At 38.6% G+C, this 26,076-nt stretch overlaps 1 protein-coding gene across 5 annotated transcripts in view; it reads right to left on the bottom strand.

Moving 5' to 3' along the window:
* The window catches only part of LOC126184526 (uncharacterized), a 338,097-nt gene that overhangs the window by 45,036 nt on the left and 266,985 nt on the right, over positions 1–26,076 (bottom strand). For 4 of the 5 annotated variants that reach the window (XM_049926932.1, XM_049926957.1, XM_049926948.1 and 1 more), the window contains 2 exons: positions 21,098–21,398; positions 7,930–8,016 (listed from right to left, as the gene is read on the bottom strand). In XM_049926932.1, the coding sequence (XP_049782889.1) occupies positions 7,930–8,016; positions 21,098–21,398 (388 nt within the window). The remainder of the gene's footprint in view (positions 1–7,929; positions 8,017–21,097; positions 21,399–26,076) is intronic. The other variant, XM_049926965.1, reaches the window with a different exon arrangement.

Below are 26,076 nucleotides of genomic sequence, written 5' to 3'. Positions count from 1 at the left end.
GTCGATCTTCCTGTTGGGACACCTTCGTTCTGGAAATCTGTCTCTATACAAACGTACCGCGCCATTGATATTGCCCTGTTGTAATCCATACATCAAATGGGCATCTGCCAACTCCGCATTTGTAAACATTGCACTGACTGCAAAACCACGTTCGTGACGAACACTAACCTGTTGATGCTAGTACTGTAGAGCAATGAGTCACATGTCAACACAAGTACCAAAGTCAACATTACCTTCCTTCAATTGGGCCAACTAAAATGAGCTCTAACATGGAAATTAAGCATTTCCGGATACATGTCCACATAACATCTTTTCTTTGTTTGTGTGTGAGGAACGTTTCCTGAAAGTTTGGCCGTATCTTTTTGTAAAACCCTGTATAAGATGGTAGAGACGCTCCTAATGTTTCAGGACAGAGGCAATTGGCTGAAATGAGCACCCTCTTACAAAATCACAACAGGAGAAGAAGAGTTTGGAAAGGGTCAAGAAAAACTGAAAGACAATACTAATTAACAATTAGGTGAAGATTTAGAAGTCAAATGCTGTACTCAGGTAGTGGATATTAAATCAAGAAACAATTGTCAAATAAATATGCTGGAAATGAATCATTGTGGTCTTATGACCATACCCCCAGAACAGTGAATTGGCAACAAATATATGGAAGTTTGTCAGGCAAACAAGCAGCATTGCAGTTCTTTCTTACTACGCTGCTGGTGCATTATACAGTGATTGCTGTGCTGCAGTTCACTTGTAGCAGTATGCTGCATCATGTTACTATCACTATGACCAGGTACACAAAAAACTAGCTGATCAACATTCAAATAGCTTATGCAGCAGTGCCTTGATGCGTTTTGGGGAAAAGAAGAGTGAATGCTGAACATTTCACATACACCTGTTACCATCAACCAAAGTCTTTCGATCTGTGAGTCTGTGGCCCAAAACTTCAGAGGAAAAAGTATTTTAGCACCCAAAATGGAGAGTGCAAGATATTAGACATAACAAGCAGCCCAGAATTTGATGAAGAGGAACTCCACCACTTCAAAATAATACTTTCAGCTTGCAGCAGAGCAATAGCTCACAAACTTGATATCATTTACTGTCCTCTGCCTGATCTAATGTAGCTCGCCATGATTTCGTCTCTGTTATTTGTTTGATGTATTTCAATCTTTACCTTGCCCCATAGTTTTTGTCCCCAACAGCTCCCTCTAGTGCCACTTAAGTTATTCCTTGATGTCTTAATGCATGTCTGGCTGTCCCGACACATCTAGTCAATGTTCTTCACATATTCCTTTCTTAGCAAACTCTGCAGAGAAATCCTCATTTCTTATCTTGTCATTCTACTTGATTTTTAACATCCTTCTGTACCACCACATCTCAAATGCTTCAATTCACTTATTTTCTGGTCTTTCAACTGTCCATGAGCTACTTTCATAAAATGCTATGCAGCGGAGGAGGAAAATCGCATCCCAGTGTTACACAATTTCTAATCTGAGCACTTCTCTCTTGGTCTTCCACTCTTACTGTTCCCACTTGGTTCTTGTGTATATTTTATATTACCTAACAACGGAAAATCCTTGATGGAACGTAACAATATCATGAAAAGGATAGTTGCTACTCACTATATAGTGGAAATGCTGAATCACAGATAAGCACAACAAAAAAACTGTCAGAAAGTGGAGCTTTCGGCCGACAAGGCCTTTGTCGGAAATAGACAAAACACACACACACACACACACACACACACACACATACACACACGTGTATGTGCAGAAACATTGTTTTCTGGCAACTGTGGTCAGACTGTCAGCAGCAGCATACAATAGGAGAGGCAACTGGGTGGTGGGGATAAGGAGGTGGCTTGGATGGGAGGGGGACGGTAAAGTGGTGCTTGTGGGAGCATACACGCAAGAGGTGGAGAGTGGATACGGCAGCTAGGTGCAGCTAGACGTTAGATGGAGGGCAAGTGCAGGGTGGAGGGAGTAGCAGAAAAGGAGAGAAGTAAAAAGACTGTCAGTGCTTTGGTGTAATAGAAGGCTTTACAGTGCTGGGATGGGAAGAGAGAAGGGGCTAGATGGGTAAGGACAATGACTAAGGAATGTTGAGGCGAGGAGGGTTATGGGAACATAGGGTATATTGCATGGAGAGTTCCCACCTAAGCATTTCAGAGGAGCTGGTGTTGGTGGGAAGGATCCAGATGGCACAGGCAGCGAGGCATTCATTGAAATGAAGGACATCGATTTGGGTGATGTACTCAGCAACAGAGTAATCCAGCTGTTTCTTGGCCACAGGTTGTTGGTGGCCATTCATGTGGACAGAACGTTTGTTTGTTCTCATGTCCACATAAAATACAGCACAGTGGTTGCAGCTTAGCTTGTATAGCACATGACTGGTTTCACAGGTAGCTCTGCCTTTGATGGGATAGGTGCTGTTTGAGACCGAATTGGAGTGGTTGGGACAGGTCTTGCATCTAGATCTGTTTCACGGATATGAGAAATGAGGCAAGGGGTTGAGAGCAGGGGTTGTTTAGGGATGGATGAGGATATTGTGTAAGTTTGGTGGGCGGCAGAATACCACTGTGGGTGAGGTGGGGTGGATAGTAGGTAAGACATTCCTTATTTTGTACCCTGAAATGAGGAATATCCTACTCACTTTGTAGTGATGTCAGAGACAGAAATTTTGAGCAGTTATGGTTAAACCCTGATTTAGGAAAAAAAGAAATTTTAAAATGCGATTTATATGTTGTTTTTTCAGCAGTATCTTTGTTTACTGTTACTAGTGTACTTATTTGAATAAAAATTCATCCACATGGTGTGAGCATTAACAAAAATTAAAAACCTATTGTCTTTAGACTTTGTTGTTAAATACACTGTACCAAACAATGTAAGTCTAAAACTTTACTGTAGCTCTGATTCTGTAGTGCCCCTGGTTATTTTAAAAAATTAATCACATTAAGATACTTTTAGTACAGTTTAATAGTTAAGCTGTACCAGTAAACATCATAGAACAGTTCTATCTATTTCAGTAAGATGTGAATAAGAATGTGAAGTATGCCTAGCTCTGCCTGTTTAAACTAAACAGTTATTATGAGTTGATTTAAGTAACTATTATGCTCTAAAAAGCAGTAACAGTTTGGTTGAGTGCAGACACTTTCACATGCTCGTCACCAAATGGATGTCATTTTATGCATTTCCCATGTAAAATTTATTTTGGATACTCTGCTCAATCCAACGACGTCTACTCAGCTTTCACCTATTTATCAGTTTTATTTTTCCCTGCATCCTGCAGATTTAGATCATAATTTTGAGTCAAGGAAAAGGGCACAGAAATTCAAAAGAATAAGCAGTAGAGTAAATGAAAAAGTTAAGATTGAATGAGAGAAAGTGGAAACTCTACAAGTCAGTGCCCACCAGGCAAGTAACAGTCTTGTGAAAATACTGGTGTTAGAAAAGTGGAATGTAATAAAGATGGGCAAATTATGGATGAATAGGTCACCATAGGAACAGCAAAATTCAGAGGTAAAAAAACCATGGGCAAATCAAACTTACCCTATTTTATTGGATGTGATGGGAGGCCAGCAGTATGAGTTACTAAGAAATAAAATCCACACAGAGTCTACAGGAACGAAGTCAAAATGAAGATGATGGGCATGTAAATAAACGCAAAAAGATATGATAGCTAGAAAAGAATAAACTTGAAAAGGAAAATTAAACATTTTTGGTAGTGAAAAGTAAAAGTGTAAATTTACAACATGAAGTTGGTGGCGTAAACTACTACTGAGTGCAAAAACAGGGCAGATATATGGAAGAAATATATGGAAAGTCTCTACTATTGGAACTACTTGTACTGTAGAATAAATAGACCACTGAATTATTTGAATTCAAACAAGCTGCCACTACCAGAGATGATAAGATACTTTACATTTATTAAAACTGACAGGAACTACAGGAACCTAAATGTTATTTGTTATTCAAGAATCTACGAAACAAGAAGTTTATATCAGGTTTGCACAGAATTGTATGCATCAACCTACTGAAGATGATATGGGCACATCAATCTGAGACCTAGCAGTGCGACATTTCATGCTTGACAATACAAGGAAGAACAAACAAAATGTATTCATAGTACCTTAGTACTTACTGAAAATTTAAGTTGGAATACACTGTTTAATTCTTTGACAGAAATCAGATCATTTGGCAGATTTTATTTGTGAGGCAGAAAACAAAAACGGAGTTCTTGTTGGCAAAGTCAATTCTTCAGTATTATCAAAACAAATGATTTTTTTCAAAACTATACGTTTTTTCCCAATTTAATATACTTTATCTTCCCCTTTTTAAGCTATACAATCAATAATAAAACAATTTGAAATAGATAAAACACTCAAAACTGCCATTAAATTAGTGAATGTCACGCCTTATAAGCAGGTATCTCTTTGTCGCCTACGGAAAAATAACAGAGCTGAAAAGAGGTCCCTTTTCATTAATACAACTTAGCTGATACACATCACTTTGGAAACTAGTCTCTCCTGAATGCTAGCAGCTACTGAGGCATCTGTTCCTGGTTTCTCTCAACAGAAGAAAGTTTCCTGATAACAATAATATCTGCCCTGAGTACACGTCCCTTTTTATTTGTAGGTTTACGAGACAGTAATATTGTTTATATTCCAACTCTAGCTCTGTGCATTTTTTTAAGTGTTAGTTATTATGAATGGTTATTTATTTTCAACATTTACCGTACTGTATTTAGCTTCTGTAAACATGTATTGGAAACGATGCAAGCAACTGCAAACTGATTAGCAGAACAACACACCTGACTGAGTTTGTTCTCACTTGTTTGTTGAGTGTCTTGTTAAAATTAGTGATAATAAAGTTTTATATGTCTACCTATGATTGACTGTTGGGTGTCTAGTAGAAATCAGTGAAGATATAGTTTCACAAATATTAAATAAGATATGTTTCAATAATTACAATATCAGTGATGAAGATTATAATGTGTATGGAGATTATTTTTCTGAAAGAAGTTTAAGCAGTGATCAATTAAGTGAAGATGAGGATTTCCCTGAAAAAGAAGAATGAGTTAACCTTTCAGAAAGCTGTTTGTTAAAACACAACACCAATAACTAATGTTAATTCTGCTGTGATGGTTGAAACTGAAAAAGGTGTAGTTGTAAAAATACACAACTGATTAAATAGTTCCAAGAAAGTGCCACCCATAACTCAAGACAATCTCTGTGAGTACAATGTAGAAATGCAAAGTAAAAGCATATCACAAAATCGACATTACACTGAGTTTGTCCATGCACACGACATTCCCGTTAGAAGATGACCCAACAGATTTCCTGATGGAGTGACTCCAGACGGAATGATAAGGAAATGTCAAGAATACCTCCTCGGAAACATGAGACCATGCTGTAAATAGGAATTCAAAGTCTTTTACAACCTCAAGTTGAAATTGAACTTTTTGCTGAAAGCAACAGTAATGCAGCTACCAGTCCCGAGCCTGATGATCCACAACCAGTTCCTGGACCTACGAAGAAGTGCTGGAAACGCTCAATTTAAGGTGTCAAATTGAAGAGTTGTGGAACACATTTTTATACTATTTAATAGAGAGCATTTAAAGTTTGTTTTGGTAATTTAAATCTTGTTTTGGAGTTAAATTGATTCCTTAAATGTGTAAGATAAAGGTTCTGCATTACTTTGACCTTTTGAATGTGTTTTCCTCAAAATGACCATTTCCATTTAATAACCTTGAAATGTCTGTAAATTAAAAGCAATTATACAATCATGGTTGTTGCACCAAATTATTCAGAATTTAATGCTTAATTTAAAAATATTAATATGTCAAAATAGAAAATTTCTGAAAAGAGGGCCTATTTTGCATTTTGCCTCACATTTATTTTGTGTTCTGTAGATCCAAGTAGCAATGAGATGGAATGTATCAAATTGTATGTAGTTTAGATGTAACTTACATAAATACAATAAAAGATTCAAAGCAAATAATATATCAAATTAAGAACATACATCCAATTAACAGAAAAGAGAGAGACTTATGAGAGAGCTGTTGAATGGAACAGGTAGCCTACTTAGCTTAGAATTTAGATGACAAACTAGCAAACCAAAAAAAATAAATTAAGGTGATAAATAATAATAAAACCAAAAACAACAGGTTAAATGTTATACCTGAGAATATATGATAAAGGTGGGGAAAGAATTCTACTGCCTATGAAGTAAAATTCCAGAAGATGATCAAACCAAGTGATGTCTCGATAGCAGACTGCCTCAAGCACAGAAGTTTCTTTCTTTCTTTTTTTTTTTCCACTAAGTAATGCAAACCTTTCCTCAACTCAGAGGCTGGTTTGAACACTGCAATGCTTTGTTGGGCACTGTTCTAGCGGAGATGATATACTATAATCTTTGAAATGACTTACCCTGCAAGTTGTAGGAGGGCTGCTGTTAAGTGTGGACTCTGAACAGCAAAGGAGCTTTGTACTTTTCAAATTAACAAATCATTGCCAGTGGTGAAAGAAATGATAAATATCAGAAGAAATCCTAAGACTGGCTGGCAATTTAATCCCAGTTCTTTGAACTTTCAGCCTTACATTTACCCAAGGAATCAGATAAGATCATTCTACTAGTATCTAGTATTGAAATCACTACTCACCACATAGATGAGGTGATGAGTCAGAGGCATGCACAACACAAAAAGAATGCTAGAACACCTTCAGAAGAGGAATTTTGTCTGAAAGCTGATATATTTCTTGCATTATTTTTCCATTGTGCCTGTATGCAACTCAGTTCCTCCTCTTTGTGGTCAGTAGGACTCTACCCTTTTCTTAGTACTCCAGCCTAGACTTGCCACTGTTTAATACTGAAAAGTGACTGAGCAAAATGTTTGTCAGACTGCAGCCTGAAGAACGGAACTGAGTAGATATGAAACATGGATCATATGACAAGTGGCAATGAAGAAACTGGAAATATCTAAAATGTACTGTCATAGAAGGGTATGGAGATAAAAAGTGAAGAAAAGCTGATAAAAGTTGCAAAAGAAAATAGCCTGTGAAAAACTAATGCCAAATGAAAGAACTTGTTAATAGAACACCAAAGAATAGTTAACTCAACATTGGAAGGAGAACTGGAGGATAAAAATTTCAGGGACAGACAAGGTTACATTACATAAATAAGATTATTATGAATGTTTATGACAGAAATGCAAATATGAAAAATATTATTAAAGAGAGACTGAGGATGGCACAATAAATGTAGAAAGATAAATGCTATTAAAAAAGAAAAAAATGAAGTTTTTATTTAAAATATTAAAGAAATATAAACCACAAAAGCGATTTTTGTTACATGTAGAAAATACTGACAACCTACATACCATTCAAAATGCAAATATAGTGTTTCAGTACACTTTTGTTGCTTACTAAATCCTCAAATTAAAGCACAGTAATTGCCTTCAGAATGGAAGAATTCTCCCCTCCCTCCTTCTTGTAAAACTGTTATATTATGACTACTGGTTATCCTATTTTGATGATGAAGATTTTATTTCACACATGAGTTTTATTAATACAGGATTTTTGCACACATGGATCAACCAAGAGAAAGGCGACTGTGTACAATCACGAATTTTGTTAGTTTTTTCTTCTCCACTATACAATTTTTAATGGAAGTTCTCTCACAGTTTTTAGTTTTGCCCTTATATTTTCCCATGTTACTTTCTACTTCTGCCTTTTAAGTCTCAATGGTCTTAGGTTACATGTACCCTACATTAGCTTTAATTTATTTTGAAGCCAGATTGACACATTAACACTACAAGCTTATATAATGCATATACAATGATCTATTACACTTTCTTGAAACATTACCACTGGCAACTGCATTGTTGAATGTTAAGTTAACAATAATGACATATTCAATGAAAGCACTGTAAACTTACACTGTTGTTTTTTTATATCAAGACCAGCATCTTCTAGGCTGCAAAGAACATCTTTTACAATCCTTGCACATTCTTTCACATCTTCACCTGAAATGAAGATCAATCAATTCGCAGAAATATTACTCTGTCAGTTTCCATGTTCATAATTTTCACGGTAATTGCAGACCTGACAACCGAGTATGAATATTTTTGTAATATTAATGGTTTCAATTGACTGCTGTTTTCGAACCTAAAACTTCACTGAAACTACAATCAGAATATGTTAGCTACAGTAGGATAGGTGTCCGATTCGCGAATGACAGGCTACTTCACTAACATAATAAAACCCCTCTCACAAAATTCTAAGGTATAAGCAAAACAGATTTTAGTTCTGTCTGCTAATTTGGAACCAACTAAAATTAGAAAACATACATTATCAATTGAGTGATTAGTGAGTAGCTTCAGATAATACTTTACTTGGGTTATACCATATGTCCACTTACATCACCATACTTCCACATTTTTTGCATCCTGAAAGTATTCTCACACATGACTGCACACACACAGCATAGATTTTGAGGTCATAAATGCAAACTACTGTTTTTGTGATGGCCCAGGAAAACTTGTTACACAGCCCCCCCCCCCTCCCCTCCTCCCAAATAAATATTATACATAACCTAATATGTTAAATTTGTAATTAATTATAGTTTTCAGGTAAGTTATAATCATGGCACTAGATTACATACTTTGATGTTTCTTGTGGTATCTTATGTTCAAAATGTCTGACTACGGCATTGGCAGCCATTGGTTCTCACTCTTCTGTACGAGAAAGATTACATAAGTAGGCACTTGTCGATAAAATCTAGCCAAATATCTGTAATGTCACTTTAAGTCAGCTTAAATTCTTCAAAAATTTGTTCATGAATCTCAAAAGCAAATGGTCTTTGTTAACTTTACCAATCTTGCACTGCGGGCTGTTCACTCTGAAAATCAAATGTAAAATACTTTACACTCCGTAAAGCACATGGGCAGTAACCAGAATTAGGAGCAGAAGTAGTGCAGAAAGTACCATCTGCGTGGAATGGAGGTCTTGGGAGAGAAATGGAAAATGAAGTGGACAGTAAACTAAGAGCTCTGTTTTGAAAATATTTTTGAATGGAATTACTACCAATGGTGTATCACAGAAGTGAAAGGCCTTAGGATGTATTGAGGTAGCACAAATCTATTGGCCATGATATTCTATCTGTACACTGAAAAAACAGCAAAGAAAACTGAGGATAAATTTGGAAAAGAGATTTAAATTCAGGGAGAAGAAGTAATATTTTTAAGGTTTGTTCATGATAGTGCAGTTCTCAGACAGCAAAAAACTTGCCAGGTCAGCTGAACGGGATGGATACTGTCTTGAAATGACATTGTAAGGTGAATACAGAAACAAAATAAATGAATACCAACAAAAGTAAACAAGAGTAATGAAGTGTAATCAAATTAAGAGGGGTGTAGTTCTCTTTTTTTTTTTTGGGGGGGGGGGAGATTTTTTCTACTTGGAATGTTCTTTGGCATGTCTACTTTATTGCATTGTTCATTCCAAGTACGCCAGAAACTCAGTTATCGAGTTACAAGGTGATCTGTGAAAAAGTGTCTCTGTAAACCATTCACAGTGGGGGGGAATTAGTTGCCAATGTGGCAGTATGTAAATTCAATGACAGCCTGACAGGCATTACAGAAATTATGAACATGCTAAAACTTTAGAATGGACCAGCCTCTTACAATTTCTGCACAAAAGGGAATGAAACATGTATTGAGTCAGCAGAGCAGAGGGTGACTGAAGCTGCTAACAAGACACGCAGGATCATCATGGCCGCGAAGAAGATGGAGAAATGCCTATTTTTGGATCTGGAAGGGTTGCTGTATGGTGCAGAAGTATGTAACTTAGGTAAACAAATATAACGCAAAACTTTTAAACATGTTTTTCTTGAAACCATATGTATCCATTTTAAGATATCTTCAAAAGTCTATTTTTGGTGCACACTGTTGTCTCGATTTTGTGTGTGGGGAAAATGGCATTTATTTCAGCATGTCTCCATTTCATTACAACTTAATATTTTTCAATTATCCTATGTATTCCACGAGAAAATATATTGAAAATGACTTGCACAAGATTCTTTTGTTACAGGCCTAATAGAACGACTTTGAGAATTCTGTCCAATGACCAATCTTCTGGCTGCAAGGGGTCCTTCCATCTGGTAAAGCAGTTACAGGGAGTGTCCGACATGGACACAAAAGAAGAAAGTGTAAGGAATAACACTCTCACTTCAGATGTAAGTATTACTTTCTATTTTATTTGGGGAAAAAAGAAACCCATGAAAAATCGCCTATTTTTTATGTAGTCAGAGGGATACCCCCTTAAATTGGGCAATCATAAAGAAATTAGACACTAAAAGTCACAGACAAGCTCTTCTATTTGGGACACAAAGTAACTGACAACAGCTGAGTGACAAAGAATATAAAATGTCATCCGGCAACAGCAAGGAAAGTGTTTCTGAAAAAGAGAAATTTCTTAATATGGAAAACTTTAGTGTAAGGAAGTCTCTCACCTGAAAGTATCTGACTGAGGTGTAGCCTTATATGGAAATGAAAGCTGGGCAATAAGTAGTATAGACAAGAGACATGAGAATGTTTCAAATATGGCATTACAGAAAAATTCTGAAAATTAGATGGGTGGCTCAAGTAAATAATAAAGAGGTACTGCATCAAATTTGGGAGAAAAGAGCTTTACTGACCAACCTACTAAAAGAAGGACACATCAGGAAATAGTTAATTTGCTAATGTTGGGAAGTGGAAGAGGGTAAAAACTGTAGAGGGAGACCAAGGCTAGATTACAGTAATCAGGTTTAAATCGATGAGGGTTGCAGTATTTATGCAAGGATGAAGAGACTTGGACATGATGGAACTAACACAGAGCTCAATCACTATGTAAAAGTACCCTTCCACAATCCAACAATAGGAAATCCTGGATGGACTGTAACAAAAAATATAATTAAAGAGATAATTGCTACGTACCATATAGTGGAGATGATGAGTTGTAGAGACTGTTGTCATATATAATAGAAAGAAACATTCCACATGGGAAAAATATATTAAAAAACAAAGATGCTGTCACTTACCAAACGAGAAAGTGCTGGTAGATAGACACAATAAAAAACACACATCTCTGCCCAAACTCTTTGCCTTTACATATGTCTGCTTGTGTCTGTATACGTGCGGATGGATATGTGTGTGTGTGTGAGTGTGTGTGTGAGTGTGCGCGCGCGCAAGTGTATACCTGAGCCTTTCCCCCCCTAAGGTAAGTCTTTCCAGTCCCGGGATTGGAATGACTCCTTACCCTCTCCCTTAAAACCCACATCCTTTCGTCTTTCCCTCTCCTTCCCTCTTTCCTGATGAAGCAACCGTTTGTTGCGAAAGCTTGAATTCTGTGTGTATGTTTGGGTTTGTTTGTGTGTCTATCGACCTGCCAGCACTTTTGTTTGGTAAGTCTCATCATCTTTGTGTGTGTGTGTGTGTGTGTGTGTGTGTGTGTGTGTGTGTGTGTGTGTGTGTGTGTGTATATATATATATATATATATATATATATATATATATAAACAAAGATGATTTTGTTTGAGATAATGTGACTTACCAAACTAAAGTGCTGGCAGGTCGATAGACACACAAACAAACACACAAAATTCAAGCTTTCACAACCAACGGTTGCTTCGTCAGGAAAGAGGGAAGGAGAGGGAAAGACGAAAGGATGTGGGTTTTAAGGGAGAGGGTAAGGAGTCATTCCAATCCTGGGAGCGGAAAGACTTACCTTAGGGGGAAAAAAGGACAGGTATACACACACACACACACACACACACACACACACACACACAAGCAGACATTTGTAAAGGCAAAGAGTTTGGGCAGAGATGTCAGTCGAGGCGGAAGTACAGAGGCAAAGATGTTGTTGAAAGACAGGTGAGGTATGAGCGGAGGCAAATTGAAATTAGAAATTAGCGGAGATTGAGGCCTGGTGGATAACGAGAAGAGAGGATATGCTTAAAGGCAAGTTCCCATCTCCGGAGTTCTGACAGGTTGGTGTTAGTGGGAAGTATCCAGATAACCCGTACGGCGTAACACTGTGCCAAGATGTGCTGCCAGTGCACCAAGGCATGTTTAGCCACAGGGTGATCCTCATTACCAACAAACACTGTCTGCCTGTGTCCATTCATGCGAATGGACAGTTTGTTGCTGGTCATTCCCACATAGAAAGCTTCACAGTGTAGGCAGGTCAGTTGGTACATCACGTGGGTGCTTTCACACGTTGCTCTGCCTTTGATTGTGTACACCTTCCGGGTTACAGGACTGGAGTAGGTGGTGGTGGGAGGGTGCATGGGACAGGTTTTACACCGGGGGCGGTTACAAGGGTAGGAGCCAGAGGGTAGGGAAGGTGGTTTGGGGATTTCATAGGGATGAACTAAGAGGTTACGAAGGTTAGGTGGACGGCGGAAAGACACTCGTGGTGGAGTGGGGAGGATTTCGTAAAGGATGGATCTCATTTCAGGGCAGGATTTGAGGAAGTCGTATCCCTGCTGGAGAGCCACATTCAGAGTGTGATCCAGTCCCAGAAAGTATCATGTCACAAGTGGGGCACTTTTGGGGTTCTTCTGTGGGAGGTTCTGGGTTTGAGGAGATGAGGAAGTGGCTCTGGTTATTTGCTTCTGTACCAGCTCGGGAGGGTAGTTGCGGGATGCGAAAGCTGTTTTCAGGTTGTTGGTGTAATGGTTCAGGGATTCCGGACTGGAGCAGATTCATTTGCCACGAAGACCTAGGCTGTAGGGAAGGGACCGTTTGATGTGGAATGGGTGGCAGCTGTCATAATGGAGGTACTGTTGCTTGTTGATGGATTTGATGTGGACGGACGTATGAAGCTGGCCATTGGACAGGTGGAGGTCAACGTCAAGGAAAGTGGCATGGGATTTGGAGTAGGACCAGGTGAATCTGATGGAACCAAAGGAGTTGAGGTTGGAGAGGAAATTCTGGAGTTCTTCTTCACTGTGAGTCCAGATCATGAAAATGTCATCAATAAATCTGTACCAAACTTTGGTTTGGCAGGCCTGGGTAACCAAGAAGGCTTCCTCTAAGCGACCCATGAATAGGTTGGCGTACGAGGGGGCCATCCTGGTACCCACGGCTGTTCCCTTTAATTGTTGGTATGTCTGGCCTTCGAAAGTGAAGAAGTTGTGGGTCAGGATGCTTACCAAGCCCCCACAGAACGTATCTCTGCCTATGTAGATCAACACCTTCAACCCATTACATGCAGTCTCCCATCCTTCATCAAGGACACCAACCGCTTTCTCGAATGCCTGGAATCCTTACCCAGTCTGTTACCCCCGGAAACCATCCTAGTAACCATTGATGCCACTTCCTTATACAAAAATATTCCGCACGTCCAGGGCCTCGCTGCGATGGAGCACTTCCTTTCACGCCGATCACCTGCCACGCTACCTAAAACCTCTTTCCTCATTACCTTAGCCAGCTTCATCCTGACCCACAACTTCTTCACTTTCGAAGGCCAGACTACCAACAATTAAAGGGAACAGCCATGGGTACCAGGATGGCCCCCTTGTACGCCAACCTATTCATGGGTCGCTTAGAGGAAGCCTTCTTGGTTACCCAGGCCTGCCAACCCAAAGTTTGGTACAGATTTATTGATGACATTTTCATGATCTGGACTCACAGTGAAGAAGAACTCCAGAATTTCCTCTCCAACTCAACTCCTTTGGTTCCATCAGATTCACCTGGTCCTACTCCAAATCCCATGCCACTTTCCTTGACGTTGACCTCCACCTGTCCAATGGCCAGCTTCACACGTCGGTTCACATCAAACCCACCAACAAGCATCAGTACCTCCATTATGACAGCTGCCACCCGTTCCACATCAAACGGTCCCTTCCCTACAGCCTAGGTCTTCGTGGCAAATGAATCTGCTCCAGTCCAGAATCCCTGAACCATTACACCAACAACCTGAAAACAGCTTTCGCATCCCGCAACTACCCTCCCGAGCTGGTACAGAAGCAAATAACCAGAGCCATTTCCTCATCTCCTCAAACCCAGAACCTCCCACAGAAGAACCCCAAAAGTGCCCCACTTGTGACATGATACTTTCCGGGACTGGATCACACTCTGAATGTGGCTCTCCAGCAGGGATACGACTTCCTCAAATCCTGCCCTGAAATGAGATCCATTCTTCATGAAATCCTCCCCACTCCACCACGAGTGTCTTTCCGCCGTCCACCGAACCTTCGTAACCTCTTAGTTCATCCCTATGAAATCCCCAAACCACCTTCCCTACCCTCTGGCTCCTACCCTTGTAACCGCCCCCGGTGTAAAACCTGTCCCATGCACCCTCCCACCACCACCTACTCCAGTCCTGTAACCCGGAAGGTGTACACGATCAAAGGCAGAGCAACGTGTGAAAGCCCCCACGTGATGTACCAACTGACCTGCCTACACTGTGAAGCTTTCTATGTGGGAATGACCAGCAACAAACTGTCCATTCGCATGAATGGACACAGGCAGACAGTGTTTGTTGGTAATGAGGATCATCCTGTGGCTAAACATGCCTTGGTGCACGGCCAGCACATCTTGGCACAGTGTTACACCGTCCGGGTTATCTGGATACTTCCCACTAACTATCTTTGTTTTTAGATATATTTTTCCCACGTGGAATGTTTCCCTATATATATATATATATATATATATATATATATATATATATATATATATATATATATATATATATATATATATATATATATAATAGAGGGAAACATTCCACGTGGGAAAAATATATCTAAAAACAAGTGGGGCACTTTTGGGGTTCTTCTGTGGGAGGTTCTGGGTTTGAGGAGATGAGGAAGTGGCTCTGGTGTATATATATACAGGGTTATTACAAATGATTGAAGTGATTTCACAGCTCTACAATAACTTTATTATTTGAAATATTTTCAAAAAGCTTTGCACACACATACAAAAACTCAAAAAGTTTTTTTAGGTATTCACAAATGTTCGATATGTGCCCCTTTAAAGATTCGGCAGACATCAAGCCGATAATCAAGTTCCTCCCACACTCGGTGCAGCATGTCGCCATCAATGAGTTCGAAAGCATCGTTGATGCGAGCTCGCAGTTCTGGCACGTTTCTTGGTAGAGGAGGTTTAAACACTGAATCTTTCACATAACCCCACAGAAAGAAATCGCATGGGGTTAAGTCGGGAGAGCGTGGAGGCCATGACATGAATTGCTGATCAAGATCTCCACCACGACCGATCCATCGGTTTTCCTGTTTAAGAAATGCCGAACATCATGATGGAAGTGCGGTGGAGCACCATCCTGTTGAAAGATGAAGTCGGCGCTGTCGGTCTCCAGTTGTGGCATGAGCCAATTTTCCGCGGGCTACGCGTGAAACTTGCCCGCACGCGTACAACCGTTTCTTCGCTCACTGCAGGCCGACCCGTTGATTTCCCCTTACAGAGGCATCCAGAAGCTTGAAACTGAGCATACCATCGCCGAATGGAGTTAGCAGTTGGTGGATCTTTGTTGAACTTCGTCCTGAAGTGTCGTTGCACTGTTATGACTGACTGATGTGGGTGCTTTTCAAGCACGACATACGCTTTCTCGGCTCCTGTCGCCATTTTGTCTCACTGCGCTCTCCAGTGCTCTGACGACAGAAACCTGAAGTGCGGCTTCAGCCGAACAAAACTTTATGAGTTTTTCTACGTATCTGTAGTGTGTCGTGACCATATGTCAATGAATGGAGCTACAGTGAATTTATGAAATCGCTTCAATCATTTGTAATAGCCCTGTATATATATAGACACACACAAAGATGATGTAACTTACCAAACGAAAGCGCTGGCATGTTGATAGACACACAAACAAACACAAACATACACACAAAATTCAAGCTTTCGCAACCAATGGTTGCTTCATCAGGAAAGAGGGAAGGAGAGGGAAAGATGAAAGGATGTGGGTTTTAAGGGAGAGGGTAAGGAGTCATTCCTATCCCGGGAGTGGAAAGACTTAACTTAGGGGGACAAAAGGACAGGTACACACTCGCGCGCGCGCGCGCCACACACACACACACACACACACACACACACACACACACACACACACACACACAGATATATATATCCATCCGCACATACACAGACACAAGCAGACATTTGTAATGGCAAAGAGTTTGGGCAGAGATGTCAGTCGAGGTGGAAGTACAAAGGCAAAGATGTTGTTGAATGACAGGTGAGGTATGAACGGCGGCAACTTGAAATTAGCGGAGGCTGAGGCCTGGTGGGTAATTCCACAACCTGTGTTTTAAGAATCAGGACATGCGGATTTCCTTGAGTGTATTTTACATGGTGTGCCATTATGCTGAGTGTTGAGACTCCTTCAATCACTATCACATTTGTTTCATTTTTGTTAGTAGTACAGTACTTGCCATAATGTGCCTGGTTCCTGTGTAGCTTGATAGGTAGATAATACTATGCCTCCAATTAGTTTTTATATTATCAAATTACATGCTACATTTACTGTTAGTACATCCAGAAATAAACTTCTGGTAAAACTGTATTATTTCTGTTTTTAAATAGACACAATGACTGTAGGAGTTTTTGTCAATGAATTCTTCAGATGGATAAACTGCAGGGAATTCAGTGTTTACTCCGGCAAAATTCAACATGCCTTTGTGATTTTCTGTAGGTTTTCAAAGTATTTGTGACCATATCCATGATAATGTCTAAGAAATAGTGAGAAGAACACAAACTTTCTGATAAGTAGTATGGCTCAAGAGCAGCTAACACTTAGGTGACTACGCCCCAGCATGACTTGGGCCACAACATTGCATTCATAGGGAAGCAGCCGAGTACATCTTCAGCTGTGATGTTACACAAAGTGCAAGGCATATGTTGCTTGAGAACGACTAGATTCACATGAGAAAAATGCATACCTCTGACACTTCTCTCAGTTTGGCACCCAAACTGGCTGCTTGTGTTGCTTTGGCCTTAAATCGACACTGGTAATATGATACAACATGGCTCTCTCCCTTCTCAATGTTCTTCAACTCTTAGAACTGCCACCTGACTTCTGTGCACGTTGCAGGTAATATTTTGTGCCATAAAAGTTGTGAATTTCAAAAAATGTATGCCAATTAACACTGCCAAAAGCTTTTCCTAAATTTTCATTTCTTCTCTAGCCATGGTTCTTTACAATTTTGTACTTCCTGTCAAAATAATTTTTTCATTATCTTTACTCCTTTATGCTTGTTTCAGTTGCTGCATTTTTCTATTTTGTTCTTTCATCACTTAAATTTAATATATTTATTACACATAATATATTGATATAAGGATTTCTACTAGGCATTGTCTTTTTGTCTAGTTGTGCCCCCATGCATTCATTAGTTTGTTACCTGTTCCTTTTCTATTGTATTTATTTTGACTCTTTTGTTCTGTCATTGCTCCCTTCAAAATTTTTAAACAACTTTTCTTTGCTTTTCAGCTTATAAAGACCCCATATCCTTAATTTCAGTTTTAATTTACATTTCGTAAAGCTGATTTATGTTTGTGGAAAATATTTTAGTTTAAAATCTTACCATTATATAATCAACTTTCCAGTGTTTCTAATTCTGTTCCAAATATGAGGGTGGTCCACGAAGTAAGTTCTGTTTCTATTTCTGAAGACATGTACGCCATTTTCAGATCGCTGCTGCCGACATGTGCTTTGTAGTGCTTCTTTATGATGTCAGCCATAATTGAAAATGCCGACGACTGTGAAATCAGATCTATGATTCGTTTTCTAAATGCAAAGAAAGTTACACCAAAGGAAATTCATTGGCAAATCTGCGAGGTTTGCGGACAAAGTGCTATGAGTGATTCAATGGTTAGAAGATGGGTCAGACTGTTCAATGAAGGACATGATCAAGTGCACGATGAAGAACGAAGTGGATGCCCATTTGTGGTTACTGATGAACTGGTTCACACAATTGAAGAGAAGATTAAGCACAACTGTAAGTTTACATTATTGCCCTTCCTATGGAAGTTCCGCAAATCTCACAATAACTAATTCATGAAATTCAACACTTCAACGAAGATGACGAGCTGAAAGAACATGTTACCTCATGGTTGAATACACAGGCAGCAACTTTCTATGAAGAAGGCATTCAAAAACTTGTGCCATGCTATGACAAGTGCCTGTAAAATTTCAGAAGCTATGTAGAAAAGTAGATTAACAGTTGTAGATTTTATTACAATAAATATTTTTTCTGTATCTGTATATGTTTGTTTTATATAACCACATGCAACTTACTTTGTGGATATACCTAATGTACACCTTTCATGATTAGGAAACCAATTATTAGCAATAAATTGTGCTCTGTGCAAATTTTGATATATGGGTTTTGTAGAAAGGGACAGTGATCCAGATAAATCTATTAGAAATGATGGGTTCAACTATGTACAATACAATTTTTCTTCACAATAGAAAATACAGCGTGGAATAACAACAATAGTTCAGTAAAGATAGCCAATGACTGTATAGCTGATTCACTGAGCAGTAGACAGGTGCGGAAACAAAGAAGCACAACAATACAGCTACATTTCTTGATTGTATTTTTGTCTATTTCACACTTTGAAACCCTTTTTAATACATTTGGTGGTTATTACATTGAAAGTGTACTTGTACAATGAATTTCTGATAGTCATTATCTAGGTTTGACTTCTGTTTATGTACCGAACTCGCAGCCTTAACCAAGTGTGTACATCTGTGCATATTCTATGCATATATTTTGCTGTTAATAGCAGCACTTGCATATTTTTTCTTGCCACACAAGTGGAGATTTGACATCTCTGCAATGCATTTAGGAAATTCCTCATGTTGGTTTAGAGTTTTGTAAGACTCCACTTGTGTCTAACGTTTTACTTATGTGTGTATGCCTGACACTCTGTCTTAGCTGCCAGAGATGGATGTCATGTGTAGCGATTCGAGAATTTCTGTGTAAATTCTAGAACTACTCAGCCTTCTACCGTCTCGAACACATGATATTCAAGATATGAGGAACTGGGTATCCTTATTGTACCAAGTGAGTACATTCACCATTCTTTTGTACAAATTAAGGCAAACATTATTAAGTATTTCACTTACAGTCCCAATCAGGGAACAAGAGCCATTGTGGATTTACATGTACCAAGTAAAAACAAACAAAAAAGTAAAAGCAGCATTTTCCCGTCAGGAAATAAAGCAATATAATAAACTGTGGAACTAGATGAAAAAGATTACTAAAATACAAATGTTTGAAAAGGTACCAGTAGCTAAAAAATTCTTCATAAGTAATGCACACTACAGTATTGACCATTACTTAGTGGACACAGAGTAGTGGTTAATAATGAAATGGCGCATCTCCAATGCTCTGCCACACTGCAGTACATGATCACGACATAATACTATTACAAGAAAATCATGTGCCAAGGTCTACAGTGCTTGATAATAATGGCTTGTCATTCTCCTTAGCTCAATATCACACTGAACATGATTGGGTGCTGACTCAGTCCCTCAGACAGACTGAGGAAGAGTATAATGACATGGGGCATAGTTGCACGTTTGTGGCCCAAGAGTCACCAGTAGGTGTCCTCCATGTGTGTATCAATGCAGTGCATAACAATGTTTTTATTATAAAATTACCTGGTGTAAGCTGTGTGTAGATCATAAAAAATGTACAACAGGAAGCAACGAAATGAGGCAGTGCAGCTTATAAGGCACTGACATCATAATCAAGAGGATCGAGTTTGGTCAGGCCGGCCATTCTAATTTAGCTTTTCTGGACTCATTTCAGGCAAATACTAGGACGATTTCTTCAGCAACGCTATGGCAACCACCTGTCTTAGCAATGTAAAAACATGCGTATTATTCTACATGTATGCATATTTTAAGCTATTTATTGAGTTTATTTAAAAGATAAATACATATCAAAATGCTAATCTTGGTGGTGAGTAAAACCTAGCACGAGATGAAAATTCTGGGCCTAGATTCCACTGTCACTTGAAATCGCAAGATCAAATAACAGTGAACATGCATCTTGTAATTTAGGTCAATGTATTGCATAATAACAGTGTGATTATTATTTCACACTGGCTACCTTAAAACACTTGCTTCATTTTTAAATGGATGCCGAACATTGATCTTCGTTCCTCCTATCATCTGCAGTTCAGAGAAAAACTAGAAGCACTTGTGTGATCCTAATTAATACTATGCTTACATGCAAAGTGTGTATGTATACTCAAAAGGTTGATACAAATGCAAGCATTAATGGAAATAGGAAATAACATTGGCTCTAGTTTGTTCACAATTCTCATTACCCTACAAATATTCAAACCGCTAATTATGCTGCTTGTGTCACATTCCATGCCAGATTGTACTGTTCTTAGACAATCTGTAAGACCTATTTAGGTAATCCTGGTTAGAGAAAGCTCCTAATAGCAATTTCAAGTTGTTTGGTACACAATGAACTATTCTATTTAACTTAGATATTAACGATTGACTGTTATCGCATAGCTCACTTAAGTCATCAGTCGTGCTGGTACAGTTCAAAGAGTAAGAGTATTACCCAGGTTCTAGTTTCAGGGCCTGTCTGTCACACAGTTTTAATCTGCAAAAAGTTTCAGTTTAATGGTGTGACCTATATGGGGTAGTTGTTATCTTTATTTAGCAGTTGTTTGTCATCAACTACGAATGATGTCGAATCCCTAAGTTTATAGGGCCAGTTAATGGTGTAACTGAGATCAGAATCCTTCCTGGACTAGAAACCTAATAACTGTGATCCTTAAAGCCTCATACACAAATCTGTAGCAGTTACCTTCTTATAGAACACACTGTCTAAATGAGAACACCATAGGAAAATGACTAAAAACAGGACAGACTTTTCGTGTTATGTTGTGAAAATACAGATAACAACAGTAGCTGTGTCACCTCGTCTTAAATATAATTTGGTGTTTAGTTTTCTTTGGTTCGATGATATAGTACAAAGTAGGAACATCACAAATGGTTTTAACACTAACACAAGCATAGCAGGGCATTACAGTAATCTTGAAACTGCTACACAAAGATTATTTTACTTACTGTGATACTGCTGGTATGGTCTGTGGGACAGTGGACTATTAGTTTTGCTTTCTAGCACTGGTTCTGACTTTCCACTTCCAATATTATCTTCTTCTGTGTCCCATGTTGTTTTAATGGTAGTTTCACGTTCTAAATTATTTTCTTCACCTTCAGAATTACTAGTATGTCTTTCAGTAAGTATTTCAAAAATTTCAATCAAAGTCTTATGGGTAGAAGCTATATCTTCTGGTAACATAGTTGGGAAACGGAAACTTTTGATATTTCCATCGTTTAATTCTTTAGACTGGAAATTATACCACTCCTAAAAAAATAAATAATATATCACATTATTTTGAAGTCTAGCAAATATTTAAAACACTAACAGATCTTTACTTCCTTTACAAACTAGCAGTGGCATTTATCAATTAATACAGTCAAGATTGAATTTACATGCTGACAATGAAAGACACATTGGACTCAGGTCACTAGAGAGAGGATAAGAAGAGAGATCATGGGAGCATGGATTAATGCTGTAAATGCTATATTAAGTTTAATTTCTGTATTTCTCACATTTCACCTCTTTGCTTCAAGTGTCACACTTGTATAGTTTACAAAATTAAGGCATTTGGCCAGGAATTTGCAATAATCCCTATCTGAATGGCAACTGGTATTACTTACTTGACAAAAAAGGTTATGAGATTACAAGACAGGAATTATTTGGTGAGAATTTTGCTGTAAGTGACATAGGAACAGTCAACAGCTAGTATAGGATGTCCCACGAGGAATGCTCAATATTCAGAGCTATAATAAGAACCACCATTTGAAGCAAAAAGTCTAGTCTACTGAACAAGTTTTTGTAGGTCTTAAGGTATGCATTCTGAAGCCCCGTTTTTCGCTTTGAGTGAGCAGTCCTGTCATGTCCCTGAATACTGACCATTCCACCTGAGAAACACTGTAGGGATCACAAATAAACTTGTCAGCTGGCCGTGTGACATCCTCACGAGTCTCTGCCACTGCCCACTCAACTGAAAACTCGTCACTTGAGTCTGTTGTTGGCTACAATGGGCATAATGATTATTGTCCACTAATACAATAATGGCCAGTTAGCAGTGAAAAGTGTGTGTGTGTGTGTGTGTGTGTGTGTGTGTGTGTGTGTGTGTGTGTGTGAGAGAGAGAGCACGTGCGCGTATCAAACAATGGAAACTACAGGTAGGAATATCAGCAATGTAGATAAAGTCAGATTGCCACTTACACACACACACACACACACACACACACACACACACACACAACTATGGGACATTGTAAACAATGACACTGTACTGAATAATAAAGAAAATAAGTAACAATGTATCTCAGAAACCATTCAGAAGAGTGCATATGCCCAATACCATGCCGAGTCGCGATAGGCACAACAAAAAGATTCTCACAATTATAGCTTTCGGCCATTAAGGCCTTTGTCAGCAGCACACACACACACACACACACACACACACACACACACACACGTACGTAAACGCAACTTGCACATACATCTGCAGTCTCAGAGAGCTGCCAGTGTGGTTTCAGCTCTCTGAGACTGCAGACATGTGTACAAGTTGCGTTTACGTGTGTGTGTGTGTGTGTGTGTGTGTGTGTGTGTGTGTGTGTGTGTCTACTGCTAACAAAGGCCTTAATGGCGGAAAGCTATAATTGTGTGAATCTTTCTGTTGTGCCTATTGTAACTCAGCATCTCCGCTATATGGTGAGTAGCAACTTTCCTTCTCTGGTATTGTTACGTTCCATCCTGGATTTTCCATTGTTTGTATATTATGTTTAATTTTTTATTTATTCATTTAACATGAACATATTAACGCCCTCAGGAGTCCTCTTACATCAGACTAGAGTTTTTTATGTAATTACAAAACTTATTAAAATCACAGTTACTTCAAAAATCATAATATTTCAAATATATCTCTTCTTCTCTCTGCATGTAGTAGGCATTTGCCTGTTACACCCTCTCGGCTGAAATTGTTGATTTTCCTGGGGCTTCCAAAATATCATCTGCCCACTGGGTAATAATTATCACCACTCTTTTAACATAGTCCATTCAGTTGTTTCTGTATTCTTTAATCTGCTCGTTTTCGTTTTCCATTCTCAGTTCTTTTCTGATGTCCACATCCACTCTCCCCTCAGACAGAATGTACCCAGCTGTTCTTCTTAGCAATTAGATCCCTAGTGCTTGTATTTTGATGGGAACGAATGTTTCTACTGTGTTGTTCAGGAAAGAGTTTCAAGGTCTAGAGAGCATAGTTATTATGAGCAGTAGTGGATCAACAATAATAAGCTTGAGTATTTGGACTGCAACACTGTCCTGAACAGTAAATGCTGACCTGAAGGCTTTTTCAACAGTGTTGTCAGTTTACGAAAGAATTTTTCACAACTACTTTCATTTACCTCTGCAAAATAATCAGTAAGTCTTTGCTTTGTTTATGGTTCAATGAAGGTTATCGCTGAAGTCAAGTACTGCTTTAGTTCCTTTGTTGGAACAATGGGATCAGCTGCAGCTTCTACTTTACTTACTCTTCCTAGATCACACAAACTTTTCCGTAGAGCTTCTGGTCTTTACGTTTTACATTAGTGTATTGGCATATCTTACATATCTTAGTTATCGTTTCCCACAGTTTGATTGATTCTTTTTGCTTTCCGCATGTAATCAATTTTATTTTCAATGGTACGAGGTCATTTGTGAGTCCGAAGTGCTGTGTCTCTGACATTCATGGACGGTTTTAGCTACTCCGTTAGCCAAGGTGCAGGTTTTCCCTTCAGGTTTCCAGTCTTTGGGGGAATATATTTATTATATAACAGAGTTAATTTGCTAATGAGTTTCTGAGCTGAAATTCGAGGAACAAATTTCCTTGCTTATGTGTTTCATGGCAAATATATGTAATCTGAAGAAGAAACTACACACTTAAATTTCACAGTGAAGGGGCAGAATATTAATGTCAGTGTTCCCAGCGTTATTTGTATGATTCTAAGTCTAACTGAATTTTGAAAGATCAAGTTTTGAAACAGGCTATCCTGCCTACTTTCGGAGGTCTGTAGAGAATGCATATTAGGCATTTTTTTTAAGGGATTTGATATTTACAAAGATATATTTATCATGTTTGTCTTCATTAGTATCAGATGTGAGTAGCATAGTCGGTAATAAGTCGAAGTGTCAGTATGCCACTACTACACCTCCTCATGTGTAACTTCTGTGATCTCTTAGGACAGAGGAGTTTATATTTAGGAAACTTGGAGAGCACGCTTGGCTTGAGCTACGCGTCCAAGTTCATTAGAAGAAAGAGATGGATGTTGATATTCTGAAATACATGGCAGAGTTCGTCGAAATGAGTTGAAAGTGATGGTCATTCTACAGTAACAATACAAACACGGTGGTAGAAATTGTGGCAGCATGAGCAGACAAGTTCGTAGTTCCTACAGCACAGACTTTAGAGTTCATTTGCACTGCTTTTCTACTGCTTTCATCAGCACCATTATCTCTTGTTCACACGCTATAGTCGTCAAACTTCGGATATCACATTATTCAAAATTTTTATCTTTCAGCGGTAAAATATTCACATACTGTCAGTCTTGTCTTTGCGAGTTCCTTAATCACTATGACTGTTTCAGACCTTTTCGTACACAATACAAACATCACAATTGTGACTCTAGGTTTCGCAGATCACAACTTCCTACAGCTTCTCTATACTTCTAATTACAGAATGTGTTGCATGAATATCTGTTCTCACATTAAGCTTTTACAATGAACAATGGCTATGTTAATAGCAAATGTTTTAATTTGACAATTGTACTTTCAGCGCTGCACAACATGTTACCAACATTACCTTCACCTAGAAGGATTATGAGCAATGTTCTGTATCGTTTTACCAAAATCGAAGAAAAAGAAATGCTGCTACTGTCACCAGAAAATTGTCATGGCTTCTGGCTAATCATCAAACCTGAAGAGACATCTAAAATTGAAGCATCCTACAGTACCTCTGGAACAACTGGGTCCAGGAAGCAGATCTATATCACCATCAATCAATGCAGCAATTCGAGAAATCATATCTCGAAACTGTCCTCGTTGACGTCTGCTTCCACCTCAGGTGAAGGTATCCTCCGAAAAAGGCAAATGAGTCTCAAGCACTATCCAGCCCATCAGTGCTGTCAGGTTCTGGACCAAGTCCTGATTTTTCTCCTTTGTGGTGTCCTCACCCTAAACTGCTTTTCATTTACAACAACTAATAAGTAATTTTTTTAATATTATAAAGCTGTCCACATTAAGTAAATGTATGTAATTAGATGTACAGGTTTCAAAAATGATTTGCAGTAAAAATTAAAAATTTTTTGGCTACCGAAAAGGCAGTTTGCCTTATGTCTGGTAGGTGGACAAGTGTAAGTAACATTAATTTGAGAAGAGTGAACTAAAGTCATAGCTTTTAGAGTGCTCACAATTCGAAGACAGACAGATTGTAGAAAATATCTCAAACTGGGTAAAGTCTGTTATCCAAAATATACCTAAAGTCAATTTTAAAATCCCTTCCATAATAACAGAAAATGTGTCATATACAAAATTAACTGGCATACTTCTAAAACTTGCACGTATCCCATGATTTGCACATTCTTTAAACCCCACTGCACAACATGCATTTCTGAAGTCCATGCAGAAAACTGTCGACAAGTTGAAATGAGTTGTGTATCTCAAGGAGAAATCCTTTGCTTTTATCAAACTTGCTTAAATGCAAGAAAATTAAAAAAAAGACCTACTGAAATTGAAACAAGATGTCCCAACCAGATGGAACAAATTATAAAATGTTGAAAAGATTTACTTTAAATAAAGATCCCATGATTTCTCACCTCGCTATTTTAGGTGGAAAATCGATGACCTTAAACTTCAAAAGATACAGACTAGGAGATAATGCACCAGGTTTTACAGATTTTGAAAGTTTTTTTTATGAGGCAACCAAAGAGTTGCC

The sequence above is a fragment of the Schistocerca cancellata genome, chromosome 1 (assembly GCF_023864275.1).
Source record: "Schistocerca cancellata isolate TAMUIC-IGC-003103 chromosome 1, iqSchCanc2.1, whole genome shotgun sequence".
Classification (NCBI taxonomy): domain Eukaryota; kingdom Metazoa; phylum Arthropoda; class Insecta; order Orthoptera; family Acrididae; genus Schistocerca; species Schistocerca cancellata.
This window is presented reverse-complemented; position numbering and strand designations above follow the sequence as displayed.